Raw genomic sequence first — 26,800 nt, forward strand, 5'->3', positions numbered from 1 at the left:
CTTCGATGACTAATATACAAGATACACAGTCCGCGGCAAAAAACGACCTCACTAAAAGAGCACCAAACGCAACATTCTGGTGGAGTGGTGAATGATTTAGTAGGTAGTGCTCGAACGCTCCGCTGGGAAAAATGCCCCAGTGCTCATTCAACAATTGTAAAAATCATACGTTTAAAACGCAAAAACAGGATGGAATTTCATATTTCCGGTAAGTATTAATTTTATCCTAATATATTTCATACAAATTGTATCGTAAATATTGGTATTTTGTTAAGAGATCAACAAAAAAGTTTTAAAATTAAGTTGTAAATAAATCAACACGAGGTATAAACCATCTCAATTGCGAATACTCATACTAAAGCTACTTATCGTAGTTTATCATGCCCACTTGAAATGTTCGGGTTACACACTGTGTTTCTGTTCCATTTGGTGGAGTCACTATTTAATATTTATTTTATCGAGGATATTTTTTTTTAGGTTTCATCGAGATCCAGTTAGATGTGGAGATTGGATAACAGTTATATCAAGCCCACTTTAGCCAGCGTTATATTCAATGTATACACGTATATTTTAGTTAATTATAAAGTTAAACATATTAGAACAACATAATATTTCAAGTACAAAATAATTACTCCACACTATATACATTAAACTTCGGAAAAATAAAAAAATGGAGTATTAAAATTATTACAATCAACAAAAAAATATTGAGCAGTTCGTCTCCACTCATACTTCACTTCGCCCTGTTCCAACGGCGAAGTGCGGCCGTAAAATTGAAGTGATTTTTTTTGGCACTGTAATAATTTAAACTTTAAACATATACGCGGATGGTTGAATTTAGTTTGAAGCGTGCGTCGTTCGTAAAAATTTATTGCTTTGTAAACACGCATGTACATTGTTTTATAAAAAAGATCTTTAATAACTATGATTAAAGTTGATTTTAGATAAATGTATACTTTTTTAAACTCTATTACTCGGCGACAGATTTTCAAGAGGTTTTCTATTAGTATTGAATCCGACCGTAAAATCCTGCAGGAATCGTTTTTTTCGATCAAATATATTTTAAAATAATCTTTAGAACGTATAGAATGGATTAATGTTGGGTTGCCTTGTCAAAAGTAGCCGCAAGTACCTTTAATTAAGTTTAATGTTCATGAGATAAATGCATTTTGCATGTATCTTTTTTTTCAGTAAATTTTACATCATTTGAAAGAAAATGACGTGACAAAATAAGGTATAAATGGTTGCCAGCTCTAAGTCGGCCGCAACCTAGGGTTGCCAGCCCGTAAACAGACATAATTCTTCATCAAAATTGAAGCATCGATTTTTTTAATAATTTTGGTACAAAATTAAAGTTTTACGCATTTTGTACATATCCATGGTTGCCAGTTGCACGATAGCCGCAAACTGGGGTTGCCATCACTTTTGTATATGACAAATGTTCAGGCCTACAATTATTATGCCTAGCTGGATTTGAGGACGTCGAGAACCCGCAGGATTGCTATTTTTATTTAACAGGCGTTTTTATTTTTATGAGCAGTGTCCTGTCATTCCTCAATCCTCAATGTCATTCCCTACAAATATATACTAGTAATCTGTGGTCATTCCTTCCTAGTTCTTACTTTTCTATTGAATTTCATTTTGCTCAATTAGAAGTACTTGCGGCTACTTTTAACAAGGCAACCCAACATTGATCCATTCTATACGTTCTAAAGATTATTTTAAAATATATTTGATCGAAAAAAACGATTTCTGCAGAATTTTACGGTCGGATCTTAGGATATATGGGACTGTGTATCTTGTATATTAGTGATAGAAGATGAAATCAGCAAAAAATGGTGGCCTCACCCTAATCTGTGGTGGTCACTAAAGTCAGAACTCAGAAGTCTGCTCGCTTGCCAAAAAAAAAAAACAAGTTACAACGTTTTCCGAAGATCTTGATAATTTGTCTATTCGAATCTACAATAATTTCATTTCTTTTACTTGAAGTTCAAATTCGTAGTGTTTTAATAGGAATCTTTATTTCGTATCTATTACTTACAAAATCCACCACAATATAGTCAAGTGCCTATAGAAAATCTACAATGTTTTTTGCCAATGATGAGGACGTCTTCATCAATCCAGAAGTTTTATGTTTGTATACATTTCAATATTTATTAGATTCATAACATATGATCTTACGAAATCTTTCTAATCTTTTCCTTTTCTTTATAGATGCACTGAGACCGAATCGCGACACGTTCGAAGTAAGTGTACCCACACACACTGAAGATGGTATACCTATCAGAAAGTTATATGTTTCCAATTTACCTCCGAAAGTAAGTTGTATATTTATTATGACAAATTAATATTAATATTTCATTTTTTTTGTAAACATTACCAATAAGTACTAAAAATATATTGCAGACAACTCGCACGGAGCTCTTCGGCCTTTTTGCTCCGTACGGTTTTATCAAAAGTTGTTGGCTAAGAATGGAAGACAAAGGCCCAAACCGTGAGCCAGTTTCAACATATGCATTTGTCACATTTAGTAACCCAGCTGATGCACACAAGTAAGACCTTTATTTGCCTACTAGTCTTTAATTAGTTTTGAGTACCATTACTAACACTTGTTAACCCAAATTTATTGTGTCTGCTCCTGCGATACCCACGATGGAGGTGTTTAACACCTCCATTGTGGGTATCGCAGACACAATAGATTTTCAATTGTTATGCGGCATCCGGGTGCCGCTTTTGGAGATTGATTGGTACCTTTCATGTTTTTTGTAGAAACCAAGAGATGATATTGTCTCAAACAACTAACACCAGCTGCAGGTGTTTTATTTACAATATCAGACTATATTATTTATCATCCTATATTTGTTGTCTCTTAAAGTGTATTATAGGCACTAGATATCCATACTAATATTATAACGCGGATGAGTTTGTTTGTTTGTTTGAACATGCAAATCTCAGGAACTACTGGTCCGATTTGAAAAATTATTTCAGTGTTAGATAGCCCATTTATCAAGGAAGGCTATAGGCTATATTTTATCACGCTAAGACTTATAGGAGCGAAGAAATAAAGGATAATGTGGAAAAAAACGAGGGAAATTATTTGAAAGGGCTTATCTCAACTACTGGAGCAATTCTTCTGTTATTTGACACAGATAAGAAGTAGACCACATGAAGGATCATAGGCTATTTTTTGTGGACTAATTTGTCTGTAAAATATCTAATTTACGCAGGCGAAGCCATGCGGAACGTATAATTTTACATTGTTATTTGCTTTTTAATCAGGGCATTAGTGGCACCGGTCCACGAGAAGACGTTACGTGGGAGACGCCTAAAAATATCACCGGCCGACAGCTGGCACCAGCCTGTAGAAGATGCTAATGGCAAGGTGCGTTGGAAGCCAAGAGGTCAAAACAATGAAGACGGAAGTACACCAGAAAATGCAAATAATTCAGATAATGGTAAATACTCAATTCTAATTTGTGTAAAAAATAAATTGTTAATATTTAGCTTTAAACTTAAACTTTACTTTAACTTATTAATCAGAAATGTTTAAATTATAGATCCACATTAATTAAATTTGATGACCTCTGTGGCTCAGTTGGTGGGCTGGTGGTAGCTCAAGCCGGGGGTCGCGGGTTCGAATCCCGCCGACGGAACAAAAAGTTTTCAAAAGTTCCTGGGTCATGGATGTGTATCATATAATAAATTTTTTAAATATATGTATAGTATAAGAGTATAAGAGTATTAAATATATTTCCGTTGTCTGGTACCCGTAACACAAGTCCTTCAGGTACTTACCACGGGGCCAGACTGACGTTGTGTGAAGCGTCCATAGATATTTAAAAAAATATATTTAAATTAATTTAAGGTATCTCGTAATTTTGTGACTTCTATGGTTATAACTAGACGAACGCAGATGTTGAAAGGGATATATATATATATATATATATATATTGTACAACAGAAATTGTCGTATCGTGGTTTCTGATTCGTTTTCATTGATTTTCCTCAGCAACCAGTTTGCCTGAAACCTCCCAACAGTCATCTCAACTAGAAACAGAAGATGTAAGTTCAACTAAATTAATAAAAAAATCAGCCAAGTGCGAGCCGGACTCGCGAAAGAAGGGTTCCGTACCGTTATAGGGCAAAATTAGGCCAAAAATTATGTTTTTTGTATCAGAGCCTTAATTTTTTTTTTTTATATTATTAATTATTAAAGTACATATTATATAATAACGGACTTTGTGAAAATTTAAATTCTCTATCTGTTGCCATTATTAATATTGAGTAAAAAAAGTCAAAAAATCATGTTTGTTGTGTGGGAGCCCCCCTTTTAATACATTTTTTTTATTAGTTTTTAATATTTGTTGTTGTAGTGGCAACATAACTAAACAATCTTTGAAAATTTCAGAAGTCTAGCTATAGCGGTTCTTGAGATACAGCCTGGAGATGGACAGAGAGACGGACAGACATCGAAGTCTCAGTAAAAGGGTCCCGTTTTCGCCCTTTGGGTACGGAGCCCTAAAAATCATACAAGTACCAGCCAGACTCTTAAATAAAACATTCCTGACAGAACAACAAAAAATGAAGTAGTTTTTGTGTATGAATATTTAAGGCTAAAAGGAACAAATCTATACTAATATTATAAATGCGAAAGTATCTCTGTCTGTCTGTCTCGCTTTCACGCCAAAACTACCGAACCGATTGTAATGAAATTTTGTATACAGATAGTCTAAAGCCTGAGAAAGGACATAGGCTACTTTTTTACTTGAAAAAGCGTTGTAAGGGGGTGAAAATGCGTAAATTTGTTCAAATTAAGTTAGTTCCAAAAATTCATAATAGATGGCGCCGTGCGTCTCCTCCATCGCGCTAACGCTTGCCCAAAAGTCTTTCTATAAGAGGTGGTAATATTTTACAGCTGATTTTCGATTTTTTCGATTGTTATTTCTTTTTTATGTTATAAATTAATAAATCAGTACTTTATCTATGCAGTGACGTAACCTTAAACCTATCAATGATAAATAGTTTATGGGAAAAGTTGTGTAATTGGGGGGCTAAAAATAAGCTTAAAAATTTGGCATAAAATATAAAGTTTAATTAAAAAATTGAAATATTATGTGCACACTGCACAGCTGTTTTGATTTAAGGGGTACGAGGTTTTTTTTATAAAAGCTTTTGACACCAATTTTGTTGACATCGCGCGCTATAAACTGAAGTCCACGCGGACGAAGTCGCGGGCAACAGCTAGTTTTAAAATATTTATTACATTATGTTTCTTATTACATTTGTTTTCATAATGGCAACAGTTAACATTTTTTGCCAAAGTCCAGCCATCATGGAGAGATAGCCTGGAAAAGTCTGTTTTGTTCTTTGTGCACCCAAAAAAATGTCAATAAAAGATAATATAATTAAAGCAATATAACTTAAGAGTGACTCAATAGTACTCAGTATTTCACAATTTTTAATTTCAGGCGCAGAGTGATAGTGAACAAGGCTACAATATCTTGGACATATTAAACAGAGATTGCTTGAATCACATTCTGACTTATGTGTCTATAAGAGACATCATCAGGTCAGAGAGGGTCAGCAAAAGATGGCAGAGTATGGTGCAAGAATATTTAGATGGTTAGTTAGCATACAAAATATTATGCTTACTAAATAACTACATTTTGTTATATGGTTATTGAAACATTTTAATGACCAGCTTGTGGTATACAATAAAATGAAGAATCAGTATACAATAAAATGAAGTCAGTACGAAATCGATAATTTCGATTGCAATTCCTTTACGAAGTGATTCGATATTTTTAAATTATCGATTAATTTTTGTTAGGTAACTTACCTACTATTGTCAATTATAATGTGTCATGCATATCATCATAAAACGCACAAACTTTAGTTACCATTATTTTTCACTTTACGGCCTTGTTTCTCATAGTAAACATCTGTACTGGTGTACTACAGTCTACAGGTGCAAAGTAGTATATAAGTACAGTAACGAAAATATTGAACGATTTGAATGCATAAATAGTTCCTGGATTTTTGTGGAGGCAATACTGACCCTAATGTTGTTGTACGTAATACTTTTTTGCTATTGCTTTGATGTCGGCCGATCAGTCTTTAGGACTCCCACACATAACTGCGAATTCGCGTGAATTCGTATCGCAATGTCATTTTTAGTATGAGTTTTGTCGCAGATATTTGCGATGCCATGCGAATTCGCAGTCTTGTGTGGGAACCCTAAACTGTAGCAACTAAAATAACTTGTAATATAGGTGTACGCGTGTTCAAAACATCGTGGTGGCAGCAGAGCACACTGCCGCTGACGACTGCGGTGCTGCGTCGCGTGCTGTCGCGACTCGGTGCCGGCCTGCACAAGCTGCACATAGACCACCACTGGTCTGCGCTCAACGACCGCACAGCTCACACCGTGGGCAAGTTCTGTCCGAACCTCGATGAGATTAAGGTGAGTAACTACGTCGTCAAAGTCTACGCTGTCTGCACACTGACGTTGCACTCGAGATAGAGCGAGATGCAACATAACGCATTGCCTTTTAACGTGCTCTATTAGCGAGCTCCTAGAGGAGCAATTTCATTGACCGTATTATATTTGACTGCCTAGGGTTAATATTGAGCGTGCCCGTCTTTCAATCTTGTTATGAAATAAGTTGTTCAATAAATAATATTGTGTGTGATATTGTGCAATAAAATTGATCGTCTAGGCCAGGGGTTAACGCCAATGCGTTAACCTTTTGCATGTCAAAAAGCAAAGGAGACAGAAGCTCTATTAGCCGCTTTGTTTGAACTAATTTATTTGATAGTACATATTAATTTCTAAAACTAGCAGCATGTGATATTGTAATTTGTTTTCAGGTTGTTGGAATGCACACAAAGAACTGGAATCCCTTGTTGTATGGTTGCAAACAGCTTAAGAATCTCTCATTTATTTCTTGTAATAAGGTAAAGAAAAATTGCATTTTTCGTATTAATTAAATAATAGGATTCATGTAATATGTCCTTATTTTACAATGTATTTATTGCTATTCAAAACTGAGACAAGTCCTATTTGACCGTCTGTACTTCCTGATAATGACAAGTTACAGACAAATCAAAATATTTCCTAAGAATGTATTGAAAACCTAGTTTCTTCTTTACAGATAACAGATTCCAGCCTAGTTCATTTGGTGAAAAACGACTCGTGCTTGGAGAGTTTAACAGTGGCAAACAACAACAATGTGACCGGGCTATTTCTCACAAGCTCGAACCCTAGCAAACTCACGTCGTTGGCTTTCTACAACTGCTACAATCTCCAGGGCGCGGTGCTGTGTGCAGCCATTGACACATTGCCAAACATAACTACACTAAAGTTGGATGTTTGTCCGACCACCATGTGGAAAATTGTGCCGCTCATACTAGAGAAGCTACCGAATTTAGAAGAGCTGTCCTTGAGTCAATATGTTATGGCCCTGTGTGGCTTGCCCACAGATGAAAATGCACGTTCAAATCCCATAGGAGACGAAGCCTTCTGTAAAGCTATAAGCAATCTGAAGAAATTGAAAGTGCTCAATCTAAGCAGAAATATTTACATTACAAACAGTGTGTTGAAACAAGTAGCACAGTCCTGTCAGGCGTTACAATCCTTGAATGTATCTGCTTGCAATTCTCAACAAAGATACGGCACAACAGGTAAATAAAAAAGTTCGGAACTTATAATGGTTAATACACTTCATTCTTAAAGTACATGTGGTGTATGGTAGGGTTGCTGAGGATTCCTCTTCCGCTTCCTCATAATGCGGAAGTTCCGCAATAATTTGGGTTCCTCAACCGTTACCACAGTATAGCAATATTAGTCCCTACAGTAACGAAACGCCTTTGATGTCGCACGATGCCGCCACCGATGACAGGTACCGAGCAGATATGCCAGGGTTGCCACGAAACGGGAAATAAAATAAAAATAAAATATTGTGCTTGTAATGCAAATGTTATCATTTAATCTGTTTAATCAGCGTGTTCTATTTACATATTATGTCGTAATGCCAGATATTTACGTGAAACTTTATTTTTAGATGATTTTAGTTCTCTATTTAAAAATTTAATTAACCCACCAAGCCACCGGTGAGCGAGACACAATAGAATAACAATAGATTTCCAAGGATCCACGAATCACGATCGAAGGATTAAAATAATGAAGACGCATTCGAAATTTCGAATATATAAAATATCCAATAATTAATCACACGTCAGGTGTAACAGAAGCACTTCAAAACTCTTATTACGTGCGCGGTAAGGGCGGTCCAAAGGACAAAATGTTACACTTGGTGTGTGTACCTAGCTACGTAGGTACTAATTAGTATGTAACAGGGTATTTGACAGATTTTTAATTTATTCTATATTGTTTCTCTCCTTGTTACACTTCTTACAACGTAAACAATAAAATTAAATTAAGAATGTAAAAAAAAAATCCTGCCAAAAAACTTTAAAAAGTAATGAAATAATATTTATTGACTTTAAGTTTAAATAATTCCTAAGAGTAAAGCAATATTTTAGTCCATAATTGTTATCATGGTGTGTCGGAGACCCGCCAAGTAAACTACGACAACAGTGACTTGCATTTTGTGTCACCATAATGGCATAATAGTCGCTGATTCTTTCGATTCGGGTCGCTGTGAACTGACCCTTAAACTGTAATGTTATGTGAAATCAAACATCTACATTAGCGGTTCCCCGACACACCTTGACAACAATTATGGACTAAAATATTACTTTACTCTTAGGAATTATTTAAACTTAAAGTCAACAAATATTATTTCATTACTTTTTAAAGTTTTTTGGCGGGGATTTTTTTAAATTTCTTAATTTAATTTAATTTTATGCTTTTTAAACTTGTGCAGAATAATTCATATCAACAGGAACAATACCTACCATCTATAAAATATGTCTTCTTGGATGAGGCCCTCAATATGAGCCCAAACATGAAACCTCCACAAATCCAGGTGATGCTGCAGCAGCAGCATGCAAATATTTACTGTTTATCAACGTCTAACTGGTTGTCGCAATTAAAATGAGCCCAAACACGAAATCTCTGCTCTAAGTTGGTGAGGAGCTGGGTATCCTATTGATTACCAGGTGACGCTGCAGCACCAGGTCAACTTTCCAATAATGTGTATATATTCATAAGTGTCACGAACCAGAATGCAAAATATAAAACCCATCAAACGAATGCAAGTTGCTAATCGGCCTATCACGAACCAGATAAACCGTGATATTTCAGCAATGAGCAGGCTGATGATGATGAACTATAGCTAAGAACACTCTCGATCATGTCAGCTTTCAAACAAAAAAAACTAGATCAAAATCAGTCCACCCGTTTGGATGCTACGATGCCACAGACAGACAGACCGACAGACAGACACGTTAAACTTATAATAATAATAATATCAATGGACGCTTCACACCACGTCAGTCTGGCCCCGTGCTAAGTACCTGAAGGACTTGTGTTACAGGTACCAGACAACGGAAATATATTTAATACTTTTATACTATACATATATTTAAGATTTTTATTATATCATACACATATTTAATACACATCCATGACCCAGGAACATTGAAAAACTTTTTGTTCCATTGGCGGGATTCGAACCCGCGACCCCCGGCTTGAGTTGCCACACACTCTAACCATTGAGCCACGGAGGTCGTCTAAAAAAACAGAGATGCAAATAAATGCCGCCAAGGCCAACACAATAATATTAGTGTAAACTGTGAGCCGATATGTATGAAAATTTAAATCCTTTTTGTTTTTTGAATCAGATTTACATCCGTACACTGAACATTAATTATAATATCCCATTGTTTATAAGATGAGTTATCGTTTTACAACACAAAATTCATAGACAACGCGCCAACGTCACCCCTGTGCGCGCAGGTACACAAACTCCGCGAGTTTGTGTACGCGGGCCCGCGCCGCCCGCTTCCCCGCGGGTACCCCTCCGTTGCTCTGCGTAAGTATTCGTTTCACAACTGTAGGGATAATATGTCATATTGCTATACTGTGCCGTTACCGCATCCTCATAAATAAAAATAAAAAATCCTCTTCCGCTATCGCTTCCTCAAAATTTAAGAGGAATTTATGAGGAATTTCACTGCGCATGCGCGTCCCGTATCCAATCACACGCCAGAGTGCGATGCCGGACCGAACGGGCGAGCGAGACCTCCCCTCTTGCCACCCGCGCTGTTCCTTTCTTGTTTGACGTTTGTTTTAATTTTATTGACATAGCAAGCGTTGTTTTGTTTACGCGCATACGCAGCTACGCACGCAGTGCGAATAATCTAATACTTTGATTTCTTTTATTGAAAATCGAAATGAGACCGAAGTGTAGCATGAAAAAAATGTTTTCTTTCTACAAAAGAATAGACAAAGTGGCAGATTAACAAAGGAAATCCGTCATTTTGTCACTAAAATCTGTCAGTATGTCCATTATCTCCCGTTTCTAATGTTATTATGCTAACATCCAATGTCACCAATGATTTTTAAAGTTAACGCTTGAATTAGTACCACGTTACCTCTTTCGCATTCTTATGAATGAAAGAGAAGACATGACATTATAACAAGCTGTTAACACTAACAGATGTTGGTGAAATTAGGGTTAAGCCTCCTGTTCTGCCTTTAACCACAGGTATCAGCGACGAGGGTATACTAGCTGTATGCGGCGGGTGCTCAGCGCTGACTAGTTTAGACGTGTCGTATCTGGCAGCGCTGACTGACGCTGGATTGGCGGCGCTGCCCCGTTTACCGCGTCTCCGAAATCTCGCTGTCTGCAACTGCCCGGCGCTCACCGCAGCCCCTTTAGTCACCGCTGTGCAGCGCTGCCCGCTGCTTGAGGTAAGTTTTGAACGTTCCGAAATATAACCCAGTGTACTGAACAGCTCATGATGTAAATTAACGTATCCAAGTAATTTTTTCACTAGTATTTATTATTTTTGACAGAGAATATGGACTGCTAATAATCATAATAAGGTAACATTCTCCATTGTTGAATGTTCCGAAATATAACCCAGTATACTGACGAATGACGTAAGTCGTAAAGAATCGACGCGTTAGGTTGATTCGTTCCGATTTCGTTGTATGTAGTGCCTGTTAAGTTGATTGTTATCCTATTTAAGTTATATTCAGTTTTTTTTTATATTTAATTATATAATTTTCATCCAAACTTTCTATTAATTTTATTTTAATTATGTTTTATACGAGGGCTGCTATTTATGTATCCGGAATTAAAAAAAGAAACAAACATATATCATTTAATATGGTTTTATTGCTTTTCAAAATATTCGCCGCGATGATCGACACACTTTTGCATACGCTGGAACCAATTTTCATAGCACTTTTTCCATTCTGATTGAGGTATCTCCAAAACGTGCATTTTGAAAGCATCAACAGCCTCTTCGCGGCTCGAAAAACGTTGACCACGTAATTTGTTCTTCGCGTATGGAAATAAAAAGAAATCGTTAGGTGCCAAATCAGGGCTGTACGGCGGATGACCAGTCAATTCGATCTTTTGACCCTCCAAAAACTGAGTTGTTTCAGCTGAGGTGTGACAGCTAGCATTGTCGTGATGTAATATGATTCTGCGTTGTCGGTTGTCCTTTCTTATTTCTTCAAAGACTTCTGGTAAACAAATGGTCGTATACCATTCAGAATTAACCGTTTTACGATTCTCTAATGGCACTGTAGCCACATGTCCATTAATTCCAAAAAAACAGGCGACCATTTGCTTCAAAGTACTTTTTGCACGAGTAACTTTTGTTGGTTTCGGCTCATCTTGGAACATATGACCCCGAAACTAAACAACAGTCAACGGTGTGGGCCGTTGACTGTTGTTTAGTTTCGGGGTCATATGCATAGATCCAAGATTCATCACCTGTGTAGATATTATAAACGGCTTTTGACGTACCACGGTTGTATTTTTTTATCATTTTTTTGCACCAATCGACACGAGCCCGTTTTTGATCGATTGTCAAGTTGTGCGGAATCCAACGCGATCATATTTTTTTTACAGCCAAATGTTCGTGTAATATCTTATGTATGCTCGTCATACTTATGCCTAAGGACGCCTCTATCTCGCGATATGTAACATGACGATCACGCATTATTAGTTCCCGCACAGCATCTATATTTTGTGGGACAACAGCTGTTTTTGGGCGACCTTCTTTATTTTCATCCGTTAGCATAGACCGCCCACGATTAAACTCACTGTACCAGTGATAAACAGTGGTTTTTGATGGTGCTTCATCTCCAAAAGTTGCGGTGAGTTGAATAAAGCACTGTTGTTGATTTAGCCCACGCCGAAAATCGTAGTAAATCATTGCACGAAAATGTTCACGCGTTAAATCCATGGCAAATGAAGACACGCAATTTTCAAAATGACGCCACATGGAAAAATAATTGACAGTCACATGAAACAAAATGTATTCTTCAACCAAAGAGTTCTATTTTCAAATGTTGTAATTACTTTTTAAATATTGTTCTTGTAAGTGGCCAGTTCCGGATACATAAATAGCAGCCCTCGTATTTTATTCCAATTATTTTGTGTCCACAATCATTATACATATTTTTGCATGTATTGCAACCCTGTATGATTATTATAATGCTGCGTTTCCATGCTTGCCAAGTCTTGGCAAGCATCCACAAGGCACAAGCGTCCACAAATCTCGCTTGGCATTTGGAAGTCGTTTACAAGCTTGTGAATGCGTCAGTATATTACGTGTACATCCAAACATGGCGTACACCGAACTTGTGTTGGCTCTTACGTTTGGTTTAACATTTCACAGCGACTACTAAGCGCGCGCCAACGTGTGAACGCGTCGCAAGCGCTTGCCACAAGCGCCCTTTGATCTGTGTCCAAAAACCGACACTACTCCGGATCGGATACGAGCGTCCACAAGCTCACGCAAGCCAAGCCAGATACTCTGTTTACACGCTTGTGCTTGTGGACGCTGGTCAAGCCTTAGCAAGCATAGAAACGCAGCGTTACACTTATTATAACGGTAGTATCTGCAAATAAATGATTTTAATTTTTAAATAACCCGTGTAGGAGGTGGACGCGAGCGGCAGCGGCGGTGTGTCGGAGCGGCTGATCGAAGCGGCGGTGGCTGCGCTGAACGACCGCCCGCGACTGCTCACCCTGTGGCTCGCCGGTACCGCGGCCGCCATCCACGACGATTACGACGACGACAAGGTAACTAAATAAATAAAAAACTTGAGAGGTGTCAAGGGACTACCGGACGGAACGAAGTTATTTCTTATGTTCAAAAAACCTGTATACATATACACTCCAAAATTATTTTAAAAAACCGCACAGGAATACTATCAACGCCCTCTGCCCCTACCATGCAGGTACTAATAAACAAGTGTCGAGGTCAAATATTGTTCTGTCTAGTCTTCTTTACGACGAACGGGTGATAAGGACTCGCGCGGGCGCTCGCCCCGCGTGTGTATAGTGAAAAAAAGTATGGGCAGTGCAGGCGCGTGTGACGGAGCGCGGACGCGGACGATGTACTGTCACACGCGCGGCACACGGCGCGGGCGCACGCTTTTCGCAATCGACGTTGTTTCGGTTGACCAAATAATAAATTATAGGTACCGGCCAAATAATAAATTAGTGAATAATTCATGGTAATCTAACGACACAACTGTACACGCTCGAGATCAAAATTATGCTAGCGTCTAGCAGTGTTAAATGAGATAGGCGCACGCGATGGGTGTTTTAGCGTTAGGCCTAAGGCTAATAGCGGCACCTGGTGGGAAATAGAATTTTAAACGCTCTTATTCAAATTCGTGTATCTCCAGCAGGAGCCGCTGCCGACTCACCGGCTGCTGACGGTGGAGCTGTACGAGGACCGCAGCGAGCCGCACCTCGGCCCCAGCCTCGGCGACAGCGAGTGCTCCGATGACAGCTACGACTTCGATCCCGATCTAGAAGCTTACATCGCCGATCCCTTCTACTCGGGTGAGTTCTTCTCCTTCTTGCGGTATGCATATACGCCGGGGTGTGTTTTGCCACCTATTGCCGAGAACGAGTGTTCCGACGACAGCTACAATTTCGATCTAGAAGCTTACATCGCCGATCCCTTCTACTCGGGTGAGTTCTTCTCCTTCTTGCGGTATACACACCCGCGGGGTGTTTCGCCACCTTTTGCCAAGAGCGAGTGCTCCGACGACAACTACGACTTCGATCCCGATCTAGAAGCTTATATCGCCGATCCCTTCTACTCGGGTGAGTTCTTCCCCTTCTTGCGGTATACACATCCACGGGGTGTTTCGCCACCTTTTGCCAAGAGCGAGTGCTCCGACGACATCTACGACTTGGATCCCGATCTAGAAGCTTATATCGCCGATCCCTTCTACTCGGGTGAGTTCTTATCCTTCTGACACAATAATATATACGAGGTATTTTGTCACCTTTGTGCGGTGTAACAACGAGTGCTCCGACGACTTCGATCCCGATACATGTAAGCTTCTAGGTGATAGGTCGGGATCGAAGTCGTCGTACTCGGGTGAGTTCTTCTCCTTCTTGCGGTATACACATCCGCAAGGTGTTTTGCCACCTTTTGCCAAGAGCGAGTGCTCCGACGACAGCTACGACTTCGATCCCGATCTAAAAGCATATATCGTCGATCCCTTCTACTCGGGTGAGTCCTTCTACGTGCGTTATATACGCGGGATGTTTTGCCACCTTTTCGTGGTGCGATATTGCTATTATTGTAAGTACACTGACGCCTCTAAAAGCGAGATGCAGCTTAACACATCACTTTTTGACCTGTGAGACGGCTTGGCCAGATGTAAGCACTAAGCCGCTGCTTCGCGGTTCGCAGCGTCATGTTCAAACTGTTTAAAAGGCCTGATAGACGTACGAACTTAAAGCACGCGGGTTTTAAGTTCGCGAACTTACTCGGCTCGCGTCGGTGATACACGAGAATCGCTCACACTGGATTACCATGACCCCAGGCTCGCGGCTCGCGGCTCTTTGCTGACACAGGCGATTAAGATCGTTGAGCCATAAGTCCGCGTACTTACTCGCACGTCTGTCACCCCTTTGTAAGTCGTGGATAAAATATGAAAAAGAATTAAGAAAATATCCTTTCTATCTCTTCGCCTTCTGCTACATCGATTTAGATGAAATTTGGCTTGGAGATGCTTTAAGGAATCCCTAGAATGGAGTATGAGTAGTTTTTATCGCGAAAACATGTAACTTTTAGAAAAACAGTAGAGACAAAGAAACGACTAGGTTATCATTTAGTTATACAACTTCCTGATAAAGTGCCGGATAGGCAACCTGCCAGCCAGAATAGCCAACCGACGCCGAACTTATTTGACAGGTTCTCCATACTCTTATCTCTCATGCTAAGCGGTAGAAAGCCTATCCGGCTCTTATCAGGAAGTGGTGAAACAGGCCCTTAAGTTTTAAATTGTTTCAATAATATTTTTCTTCTCTTGGCAGATGACGACTTCGAAGACGAATTAGACATCCTGGAACAATTCGAGTATCACATGCCTAACTTTGTTTTTCTTCCCTAAATATGCATTATATATGTAACAGTTTTGCTACGTTAGCTTCCTTAAAATTATTACTTCAGTATAGGTGAAGTGTGATCAAAAGAATGTCTGTATTTTTATTTGTTTTTCGAACATTTTAGTGAACTTACTGTTAAAGCTTTGTATGTATATACATTTTAGTTACCTATGTCTCTTTGTTTTTACCTGATATAAACACAAACTGTATCTATTATTTTGAACGCTCATAAATTGTGTCACTGTTTGCTTTACTTAATCCACAGTATTTAAATTTATTATTTATTACAATTTCTTAAACACAGTAAATTTACAAGTTAATTAATAACATAATTACGTTAAATTTTACGGTGGTCAATAATACTGATTGAATTTACTTGTATTTTGAGTTGATTCTCCAAATAATCGTGTCATATCAATACTTTTTTTGCTGTTTCTTGTCTCATAGAGGAAAAATATTTGTTTAAAAGTCTTAACCGATGTGTTTCAATCATCTGTGATGAAAATAAGTTATACTGTATAGACTTAGAAGTTCATGAGCAATTTAAAACAAGTTATAATATCTGTGATCATAATATATTTGCATTATATTCATTGGATTCCACGAGTGTATTAATACTGCTACTGTTACATATTTGTTAATAATAATAATAGATTAAACAAGTCTGAAATATTGTGATAACTACGAGATAGAATATTAATTGCTGTTTCTAAATACGACTATAGTCACGACCTTTAGGCAAGCGAATGCAGGAAAGCGAAACGAAAGGGAATCATACAAACCTTGTGTCCATTTGAAGTTTTTTGCCTTGTCTCACGGTTTAGACTGTAGTCAATGTTGAACTAGGTGCTTGTGTTGTTGGTTCGCATTTCAATTCACATTCAAAATATGGATTGTAGGAAAATTATCTATTTTTGGATAGCTAGCTAACACTTTTTGTTTAAAGTAGCACGAAATCTGTAAGCCCATCAAAAGAAAACATTTTGTGAGGTAGCATTAATTTCTTCTGGGTTGTGAAGAGTTAAGTTAAATGTCCAAAGCCACACTTTTATTCCTAAAAATCTATACAATAATTATATTCCTAAAAATCCATAGAATAATTCTATTCTTTTAACTTTTCAGAAAGGTCATCTCATGTTTTTGTTTCATTGTACATATTAATATTTAATAATATATATATTTTTAAATTTGATTATTATCAAGTCTTAATTTCGAATCAATGCCTGTGATTGTTATTGTTCTTGTCATGACTTTTCATTTGTTACTATAAAAAGTAAGATTATTAATTTGATATCTAATCAACAATTATTGACTTTCACAGGACTTGTCAAAGTTGGGACAACTAAACAATTTTCTTTTACCCCTTTTTTTATAAACAGAAATATATTTTATCAATTGAAGAAAGTTGAGGACAGAAGTAAAGCTCAACGTAACGAATAGAGCAGTGATAATTAAGAATGGATACATATTTTTATTTCAAGTGATTTGCACTTATTATAAATCAGTAATTTCTGTTTGATAAGAATTTACTTGAAGTCAATGAATCAATGTAATTTATATTTTTTATACACATTTTTAATGGAATAGTTTTTAGTTTATACAACTTATATGTCAGGCTGGCATGGTGAGGTTTTGAGTTGTGTTAATTCCTCTGACCCATAAAGAAAGTTACTTAAATTTATATTCTTTCATAGGTGCATCATGATTATCATGATTATGACTGGACATACAATCTTAGTATGGATTGCTCGGAAATTGTATGATGTGAGTTGTGACAAATGTCTCTGTACAACTATAGTATAACTCCTGAAACTTTACAGTCATAGTCATGTATGATCGAAACGCACATTGACTTGTTGAATATTCACACAAGCAGAATTTCATAATATACTTGGATGTTTCTAAATACAGTGTAAACTCCATGTAACGTCTCTCTATTTAACAACAAACTCTCTAAAGCGTCGAAATCAATTGACTTTGGTTGGTATAGCTTGTCTACCATACAATGGTACACTCTACATAGCATCACACCCACTCTCAATAACGTCAGCATTACAACAATTGAACAATAAAAAGTACCATTTAAATTACTAAAATTAGTAAAAACTGCGCAGCTGTGTACATTTTTTTGTCGCATTGTTATCCTAGACCGCAATAAACTCGACTTTCGGCATTTCTAAGAAATTAGTCCTTTTGTTTACAAATTGAGATTGATTTGCACGTGTATGCTGTTTTAGACCCTAGTCCCTAATTACTGATAATAAGGAGTCATGGATTATTATTAATATTTATTCGTTATCATAATATTCTGTTATACATAAAGTTTTGAACTGTAAATATGGTTAGTAAAAGAAAATCAATGTATAATGACGAAAAAGTATTGATTTTTCTTCTCTCCATTTAACAACAACTCCATAAAATGCACGGTCCCTTCAGTGTCGTTATATAGAGTTTACACTGTACTCATATCTATCACACATACAAGAATTTCATTATTTTTGTTTATAGCTCTGTTATTGAGTGTTTTATTTTAGTAGGGATATTTTATTTACTTTGAAATATCTTAATATTTCAAAACATAAACAATTAGTCTGGGTTATTACAAAAGTTTTAAGAGGAACTGGATTATTTGTTATATGTACACAATTTTCAATGCTAGTCCTATATTATCATCCTACATTGGTATTCATGTCAGACGCTTTTTTTAAAACTTCTGTTTGGTGATGAATGTGATTGAAGAACTGTTTAATCAAGTTACTGTTAGGATTCACTACTGGTTGTTATTGTTTTTAGATGTGCATTTTAGAAAATAAACACAGAGTTCTCTTGCATGAGAAATGTAAAAAGCTCATAGATTTATACATTTATTGTTTTAACACACTAGTATGAAGGAAAATAATAATTTTTTGCAACTAAAAGTCTTTTCATTTATTAAAAACTAAGATAAACAACCAAAACACTGAACTATAAAGAGAGAGTCACTCTGCTAATGTTATTTTGTTTCTGGGTTAACATCATAGTTTGTAGTTTTAATGTAGATGTTCCACCAGCGCCCCATAAAACCCACATCCACAATCCTGGATAAACTATTTAAGTATGTGGGTTGTAAATATGAGCACTGGCCTTTATACAAATCACATGACGCGTTTAAATCTGAAGTATACATGAACGCTATAATTCCCAAATTTCTGTAGTGGATGTTACCTTCATTATAACATTGTTGCAATAACCTTAAATGTTCAATAGATTTTGGGTTTCTACAATCTTCGCTCACTAGGATCACTTCATTGGTGATTTTTTTCATGTCATCTCGGAAATCGAACTCGTTTGGAGTGTTTTTGGTCAACGCCGCTACAGTAATTATAATAGTGGTCCATTTCAGTGCCTTTCTAGGGTCATCTTGGATATCTGTGCGTAAATCTTGCAACATTTGTCGATAGTCAATGAACAAGTTTTTCCAATATTTTGCCCATGTTTCAATTATCGTGCCTTTAAACCTATCAGGCAATTTTACTTTATTTTGTAGGTTATTTATTGTGTAAGTCGCTTTCGATACTCTTCTTAACATTTTTAAAGAGATATCAAGTATCATGAATGGTAAGTGGTTACGAATTTATTATCAAAATTTCATTTCGAAAATTGCGTAGTTATTTCAAACAATACGCATTTAATTAATTTATTTAAAGATAAAAACGTTGTAGGTACTAATTACCTACTATTTTCTTAAAAACTTGTTCAAAACAGATGACAGCACTCAGCAGATGACAAAAATCAGAATCAACTGACAGGTGACTACGACAAGTGACAACTGACGTTTTTTTTCTTATTATGGCACTTCGGCTATTTAACCATGGCCAGTGTCGAATATATATATTATGGCGGGAAAACAATGTCAGGTCGTGGTCAGGTCTAAAGTCTAGTCAAGTCTAAGTAAAAGTCAAGAAGTCAAGTTGGTCGATTCAGTAAAGTGCTTGACGCTTTACTGAAACTTTCGATGGAGTTTTGGAGGGAACACAAAATAGCACGTTTCTGGATATTGCATTACTTTCTTACACTTGTGCACGATAACAAATATCTAATAGTTATTATCCTACCAATATTACACATTAAAAAAATGTACTCTTGACGGCGCCCTTGCGATCGCACCGGGCGCCGTGCAGACTACGCCCTCCGTGCCTCCTTCTCATGAGATCTGCGTATTAATTTGCTTCCCGCTCTCTTTGTGCAGCCTCCCTTTGCAATATAACAGTTTCGCAGAGGGTATAAGCAACAGCTACCTCCCAATAAGTAGTAAGGTCCAATCCAATGACAGCGCAAAACCCAGCCTGTTGCTCAGCCCAAGCAAAGCGTTCAATAAGCGTATGCTGCTGCATGCTGCGTTGTATCGTCTTTCTCAGGCTGTGGTGGCACCTAGGCTATGGTTTCCTCCTGTCCGTATGGTCCAGGTAATGGCCGAAGGTAAGGGCTCCCCTTGAATGTGCCATCCACTGTTGTAGTATCGACCGGATCGCTTTCACAATTCGGCGGCCGGCAGTTGGGGACCGCCTGGTGGCACCAGGTCTGCACCCGCTCTCCTCGCTTTTTAAACTCGGCTGTGTGTTGATACACCCTCCGACAACACGCTTGCCTCCAGATCCCACAAGGGGACTCTGTCGGCGCCAACGCCGCTTCACCAACTAATGGTTCGATAGCAGCGCGGTGTTAGTCTACGTATACGCAGCGCTAAAGCATGCTGCGGGCATCTGAGCAGCTGTCTATTCCGGGCGCTTATGTATTCCATCCAAACAGGACTGCAGGTCCCCTGTATAAAGCTGTCTGCAGGTGGGCCCTGGACCACTGATTTTGGCTGAAGGCAATTCAGGGCCACGGCCATCTTCTTCAGTTTAAGTGCAAATCGACGAAAATGAGGGGTATTAGTTCTATTTCTAATCTATTTAAGGCGTTCTGTCAGTCTTTTTATACGAGCGGCCTGTGGGTGTCATACACGAGTCGAGCCTACAACGTTCTGCGCGTTCAGTATAACAACGCTTTTAGGATGCTGTTGCGACTGCCGTGGCGCTGTAGCGCATCAGGGATGTTTGCGGAGGCCCGTACTGATGGTTTTCACGCTATCATGCGCAAAAAAGCCGTCTCCCTGCTGCAACGTGTTCGCAGCTCTCGGAACAGCATCCTAAAAATGATTGCAATTGCCCTATTCAAAGGCACTGGGTGGAGGTAGCACTGGGCCTAAAATAAACATTATAATATTGTTACTAACAATACTAACATAGGTTAAGTCATGCATTGTTACTAACACATCTACTAATATTTTTATGGGTTGATGAAGCCTGAAATAAACATATTTTATTTATTTATTTATTAAGGATCCATTCAGAATCAAGGACCAAACCACTGCATTTCAGCGCCGATCGGCACACTCTCCTCCACATCTCTGCGATGCGCAGTGATACTTCCACGGGGGTCCGACTCGCACTTGGCCGATTGCCGATTGGCCGAACCAAAAGTGGCACCTTTCTATTTTTTATTTAGAAGGGCGCCATTTTTGCTTTTTGCACCACCTGAAAATTTGACTAGGACCGGCACTGGTCACCCTTAAGCGGCCGGACAAACTGTACTTATACTCTGTACCCATTTGATTTTGACCGCGCGCTTGCTAGGGGGCGCTAGGGTAATATATTTTGCACACAGGCGCCACATGGGCTAGAGACGGCCCTGGCTAAAGGACCATGAAAAGTACAAATGTGAGGAATGAGGATGCATATTTTAATGATAGAGATGATGATGATGATAAATGTGATATTCATAGTAGCATAATCTAAGTACCTTTGCTTCTTTAAACAACGTCGAAACTCTCTAAAATGTATAAGGAGTCTGAAGTTCTGTTCAGTACCTTCGGAAGTATATCACGGGGTATACTGTGGCGCAAAATTTTACTTTTTGGTAGCTGAAAAAAGGTAGTAAAGCGGCAAGTAGATGAAAATGAATCACAAAAAACTAAAATATCCACAGCCGGACATACAACCCCAACCTTTGGAAGTCGGTTATGAAGTCGAATATTTGAGATTATAATTATTTCTTTTTAAAAGTTGACCGGCACTGGAACCTAGCGTTTTACGCATTTTCACCAGTTCCCATTTTGAGTGCCAGCGCCGTTGTTTTATATCTCGGCTGCCGGCAGTATACTTACCGCCGCGCCGGTTCCGATTACTGATATTTTTGGTAGCCGGCGCCGGCTGCGGAGGCACTTCCTATATATAAACGTATCCTGCAAACAGTCGACTTTGGTTTACACTTTTCGATTTTTTATATTATTTTTCTTTGAAACATATAAAATAGTATTTTTTTTATAAAAACTAGAAGGGTTTTTAACAGTATAATACAGAAACCTCATTAAAATATGAAATAATTTATGAGCTAGAATGTACTAAGTAAAGTAGGTAAACGTATAGCCCGATTTAACTACATTGTCTGCATTAATAATTATGAAGGACGTTCTGGCCAGGGCCCCCGCTACCGTATGTGCAATGTGTGCAATGCGACACGGGCGCCATCCTCTAAGGTCCCAAAAAATTTGCCTAATGGAGCGCCAAAATCCTTTTTGACCCTCACACAGGCGCGCCTGTAGCCCTTATGGGGGCCCTCGTTCTGGTTTTGGTGCGGTCAGCGGAACTCTAGATGAACTCGTTGGTATGATTTAAAACTCACCAGTATGCAACAGTCACCTATCGTGATTCCCGGCGATTATCTTTATCGACAACTCATAACATATTTTCGAGATTATATCTCGTACGAATACAATAATTATGTTGCATTCCGTCGTGGCAAGTAATGAGAGGTTTATCTTGATCTGCGCTTTTGGGCCTTGTGCAGAATAGCAGCGACACGTGGTTGATGTATTTAACATCAATTACAGCAAGTTATCTCCAATCTACCTTGTAAAACGCAGGAAGTGTGAAATGCATTGTCAACGACATGCAATGCATGCAAGCCAAATAACAATATAAAGACGTCGATAGCAACCTATCAACCGTGTTTTATTCAGGGTATCATGGCAGCTTCACACTTCATTGTACTTGTAACAGTATTCCTGGTTTGCTGCTACGCTTTTGATACACCAAATGAAAATGCAAACAATAACGAAGAATTGCGGCTATTGAAACGCGTAAGTAATTTTTTAAAAGTCCCATTAAAACGTAATACGTAAACGTAACGTTTCTAGTTTCTACTTCCTAAGGTCTCGAAATCGGCTTCAACGATTTTCAAGAAATTTAGTACTTATATTAAGTATATGTACCTATGGGGTTTCGGGGGCGATAAATCGATCTAGCTACGAATCATTTTTAGAAAATGTAACTTTATTCGTGTTTTGTCGAATACCGAGCAAAAAGTAATTATACGCCAATAATTATTATCCTAGAACGCTGCCGCCTCTATTAGATTATCATATATATTGGATCCGAGATCTTTAAGTCAATGATATTGGATAATGTAATAAGTATAGACTATGATTCATTTCTTCCTTGATCATGGATTTTTGACATTTACTGAGAGATCCAATACGGTCATAGAAATAGGTGTTGCCAGTTATTTCATCCGTAAATATCATAGACATAATATATATGGTTAATATGTTTCAAATAATGTAATGTAATTATTTTTCTAATTATATACTTTGATAATCTTGCTGAAATAACAAAAAACAAGCCATATTAAAAATTACGATGTCTTTTGACAAATCGAATTCTCTGAGATCTAGTAACCCTGACGTCAATACCTGTCAGCGTTAGCGCTCTCCATTGGCTATTGAAACCACATAATATGACGTAAAATAGGATCAATGATATATGATAGTGTAATATGCAGATATGATCAAATGATCATATATATTCAGCGACCACATAGCCTCTATATTATATTGGATCCTATATATGATCATAGAAATGATCCAATATAAATGATAATGTAATACCCCCCTAAACACGGCCTATTTATAAATCTGGGCTGTTTCAAAGGCTTTCATTTTGGCGTTTTCTATTTATAGAATAATTTAGTTATAATTATCTTTAAACGAGCAATACTAAATTTCATGAAAATCGTTGGATTTTTATGAAGAAATTTAGTATACAGGGGGTTGCGGGGGCGATAAATCGATCTAGCTAGGAATCATTTTTAGAAAATGTCATTTTTAACCCCCGACAAAAAAGAGGGGTGTTATAAGTTTGACGTGTCTGTCTGTCGGTCTGTCTGTCTGTCTGTCTGTCTGTGGCATCGTAGCATCCAAACGGGTGGACCGATTTCGATCTAGTTTTTTTTGTTTGAAAGCTGACTTCATTGAGAGTGTTCTTAGCTATAGTTCATCATCATCAGCCTGCTCCGTGCTGAAAAATCGCGGTTCATCTGGTTCGTGAAGGGCCGATTAGCAACTTGCAGTCGTTTGGTGGGCTTTATTGCATCCTAGTTCGTGAATTTATGTGTAAATATTTATGAATATTTACACATTAATGGAAAGTTGACCTGGTGCTGCAGCATCACCTGGTAATCAATAGGATACCCAACTCCTCACCAACTTAGAGCAACGGTTTCGTGTTTGGGCTCATTTTAATTGCGACAACTAGTAAGACGTAGATAACCAATAATTTTTTGCATTCTGCTGCTGCAGCATCACCTGGATTCTATAGGAGCCGAGCTCCATATGAACCCAAAGTGTGGAGGTTTCATGTTTGGACTCATATTGACGGCCTCATCCAAAAGGACATTCGTAGATGGTATTCATTGGGATATAATATGATCCTGTTGATAGGAATTATTCTGCACTATACAACACAAGTTTAAAAAGCATGAAATAAAATGAAATTAAGAAATTTAAAAAACCCCCGCCAAACAACTTTAAAAAGTAATGAAATAATATATTTTACTGACTTTAAGTTTAAATAATTCCTAAGTGTAAAGTAATATTTTAGTCCATAATTGTTGTCAAGGTGTGTCGGGGGACCGCTAATGTAGATGTTTGATTTTACATAACATTATAGTTTGAGGGTCAGTTCACAGCGAACCGAATCGAGACAATCAGTGACATGGCGATACAAAATGCAAAATAATGAAAATGCAAAACTGTTGGCGGTCCCCCGACACACCGTGACAACACATTATATAAGTACCTACATAATATAAGGGTCTTTCATAAATGTTAATTTATAATGTAAAACTTGTTCAGTACAGTGTACTTTATCAAATAAGTACTCGTAGGTATGTCAATAATAATTATTGTTTGTTGGGCTGTATTCTCAGGGTACTTACTTGGCTGCTTTCAGGTCATCTAATTTTAGTTACAATATTAGAATTAAACATATTTCATATTAGTTATAGAAAGTAAAGAGCGTGAAGCCCGCCGACAAACCGCAATATGTTGTTTGGCGGGTAATTAGATTAAGTTTTTTTGTGGAATTCTTCAATAAAGGATTTTATTATTATTATTATTATTAACAATTATGGACTAAAATATCACTTTACACTTAGGAATTATTATAACTTAAAGTCAGTAAAATAAGTATATTATTTCATTACTTTTTAAAGTTGTTTGGCGGGGGTTTTTTAAATTTCTTAATTTATAGTCGTGTTTTATTGAATACTGTCAAACAGCTAGTATGTATAATATAAATAACTTTTACATATTATTGAAATTCTTTTAGGTCGCACGACAAATGCCGACACCGCCAGATATGCCCGCTCCACCAGGAGCTCCAGAGATGCCAAAACCACCAGAGATGCCGAAGTTCGGTATCACGCGCGAACGAAGAGAGGCAAAAGGGGGATCGTTGCCTACAAAAAAGGGATAAAGCGGATACCGCTATGAATGATACCTAGACCGATATTATTTGATTCACCATGGCTTTCGATATTGTTTTGTTTTAAAATAGCATTAAAAATATATTATTATCTTGATTTGCAAGCAACAGAATCTTATGTTTCATTTAACCATTTACCCCATCAAGCCACCGCAACATTCCACGATTGAAGATTGAAGAATTAATTAATATTTTAAAATTTAAACACTACACATATCATAACATATTGTATTAAGTAAGTTAGCAGCTATTTACGAATTGGAGTCAGCAAAATATAATGTTTTCTTAAATTTTCAACCCAAGTAAAAAATTAAATAAAAAAGAACTTATATTATATTTGAATTTCGCGCTTAAAATTAACCGCGAATCATCAAACCAATATCCTATCAGACCAATCAGACTCATCAAACTGGCAGACCTACCAATAGAAGAATATTTTGTTTATTTACATTTTACCCGCAAATGACAGAATCATTTCCCGAATCAGTTACATTTTTGAAACCGTTGCAGAAAATTGCTTCCTACTATTACAATAGGTACGGTACTTGCAATTTTAATTTCATCTAGAAACTTTTTAAAATTTTTAAACGTTTCGTCAAAACAATAGAGATATCAAGAACGATGGAGACTCCAATTGTACTAGCATCTACTGGAAAGTCTTACAAATGCCCCAAGAGAGTCGGTCGAGGAATCCCGTTGGTAACTGAAATTCAGAGCAAAAGATGTATATGCAGACGTGAAAAAACACTAGTATTTTGTAGATCTTGTGGCTATTACTGCCATGGACGCATACGGCTCTCCTGCGCAAAACATCCACGAGTAAGTAAAAGTTTTAATTGTTGAAAGTTTACCCGCAGTTCTCTGTCTGTTACTATTAATTGTTGAGGAATTGTAAAATACCACACAAACACTGCGATTTACTTACCTGACACGAAGGTGACAAAAATCATCGTAAGTATTTCCAATTCGATTCTTCTTACTGCCATGGATGAATTCCTGTTACATGTTAGAGGTAGTAGGTAGTAGGTACCACATAATTATGTCCTCAGACCAAATAAAAATACTTTTTATTTGGTCTGATCATATAATATCTAAATTGGTCTAGTAGTCTGTAGTTGTTTAAGTATTTAAAAATGATACATGAAATGGGCCAGTGGTGTAACTATACCATCTGGGGCTAATGGCAAATTCTTTTGATGGTGCCTTATCAGTAAAAATCGCTATGTTAATAAAGAGACAGGTACAATTAATTCATGAAGCCCCAAGCGGCCACACCGGCCGCGATAACAATAGATAAGCAGTTGTGTCTCGTTTTCTGAGATCGAAAGGTTAAAATATGTATTTCTGAGCTGGCTGCCTCTTAGCTCAGGTTGCTCAGGGCCTTCTTGG

General features: G+C 37.5%; 2 protein-coding genes across 3 annotated transcripts; one reads left to right on the top strand and one right to left on the bottom strand.

Moving 5' to 3' along the window:
- Positions 1–1,925: 1,925 nt before the first annotated feature.
- LOC121734097 lies at positions 1,926–17,477 on the top strand. 2 transcript variants are annotated; one of them, XM_042124513.1, is made up of 13 exons: positions 1,926–2,133; positions 2,215–2,318; positions 2,407–2,552; positions 3,280–3,455; positions 4,010–4,062; positions 5,469–5,622; positions 6,273–6,463; positions 6,871–6,957; positions 7,155–7,683; positions 10,674–10,879; positions 13,089–13,232; positions 13,844–14,003; positions 15,495–17,477. In XM_042124513.1, exons 1-13 carry the CDS (start codon positions 2,085–2,087, stop codon positions 15,569–15,571), a joined length of 2,076 nt encoding a protein of 691 aa, XP_041980447.1. In that variant the 5' UTR covers positions 1,926–2,084; the 3' UTR covers positions 15,572–17,477. The 2 variants fall into 2 exon arrangements, with proteins under 2 accessions (XP_041980447.1, XP_041980448.1); XM_042124514.1 differs by having other exon boundaries at positions 13,847–14,003.
- An 889-nt stretch (positions 17,478–18,366) lies between these two features.
- Positions 18,367–19,232, bottom strand: LOC121734100 (mitochondrial import inner membrane translocase subunit Tim29). The gene has a single exon (XM_042124517.1). It carries the CDS (start codon positions 19,156–19,158, stop codon positions 18,559–18,561), a length of 600 nt encoding a protein of 199 aa, XP_041980451.1. The 5' UTR covers positions 19,159–19,232; the 3' UTR covers positions 18,367–18,558.
- Positions 19,233–26,800: the final 7,568 nt, after the last annotated feature.

This window comes from Aricia agestis, chromosome 15 (assembly GCF_905147365.1).
Source record: "Aricia agestis chromosome 15, ilAriAges1.1, whole genome shotgun sequence".
Lineage (NCBI taxonomy): Eukaryota > Metazoa > Arthropoda > Insecta > Lepidoptera > Lycaenidae > Aricia > Aricia agestis.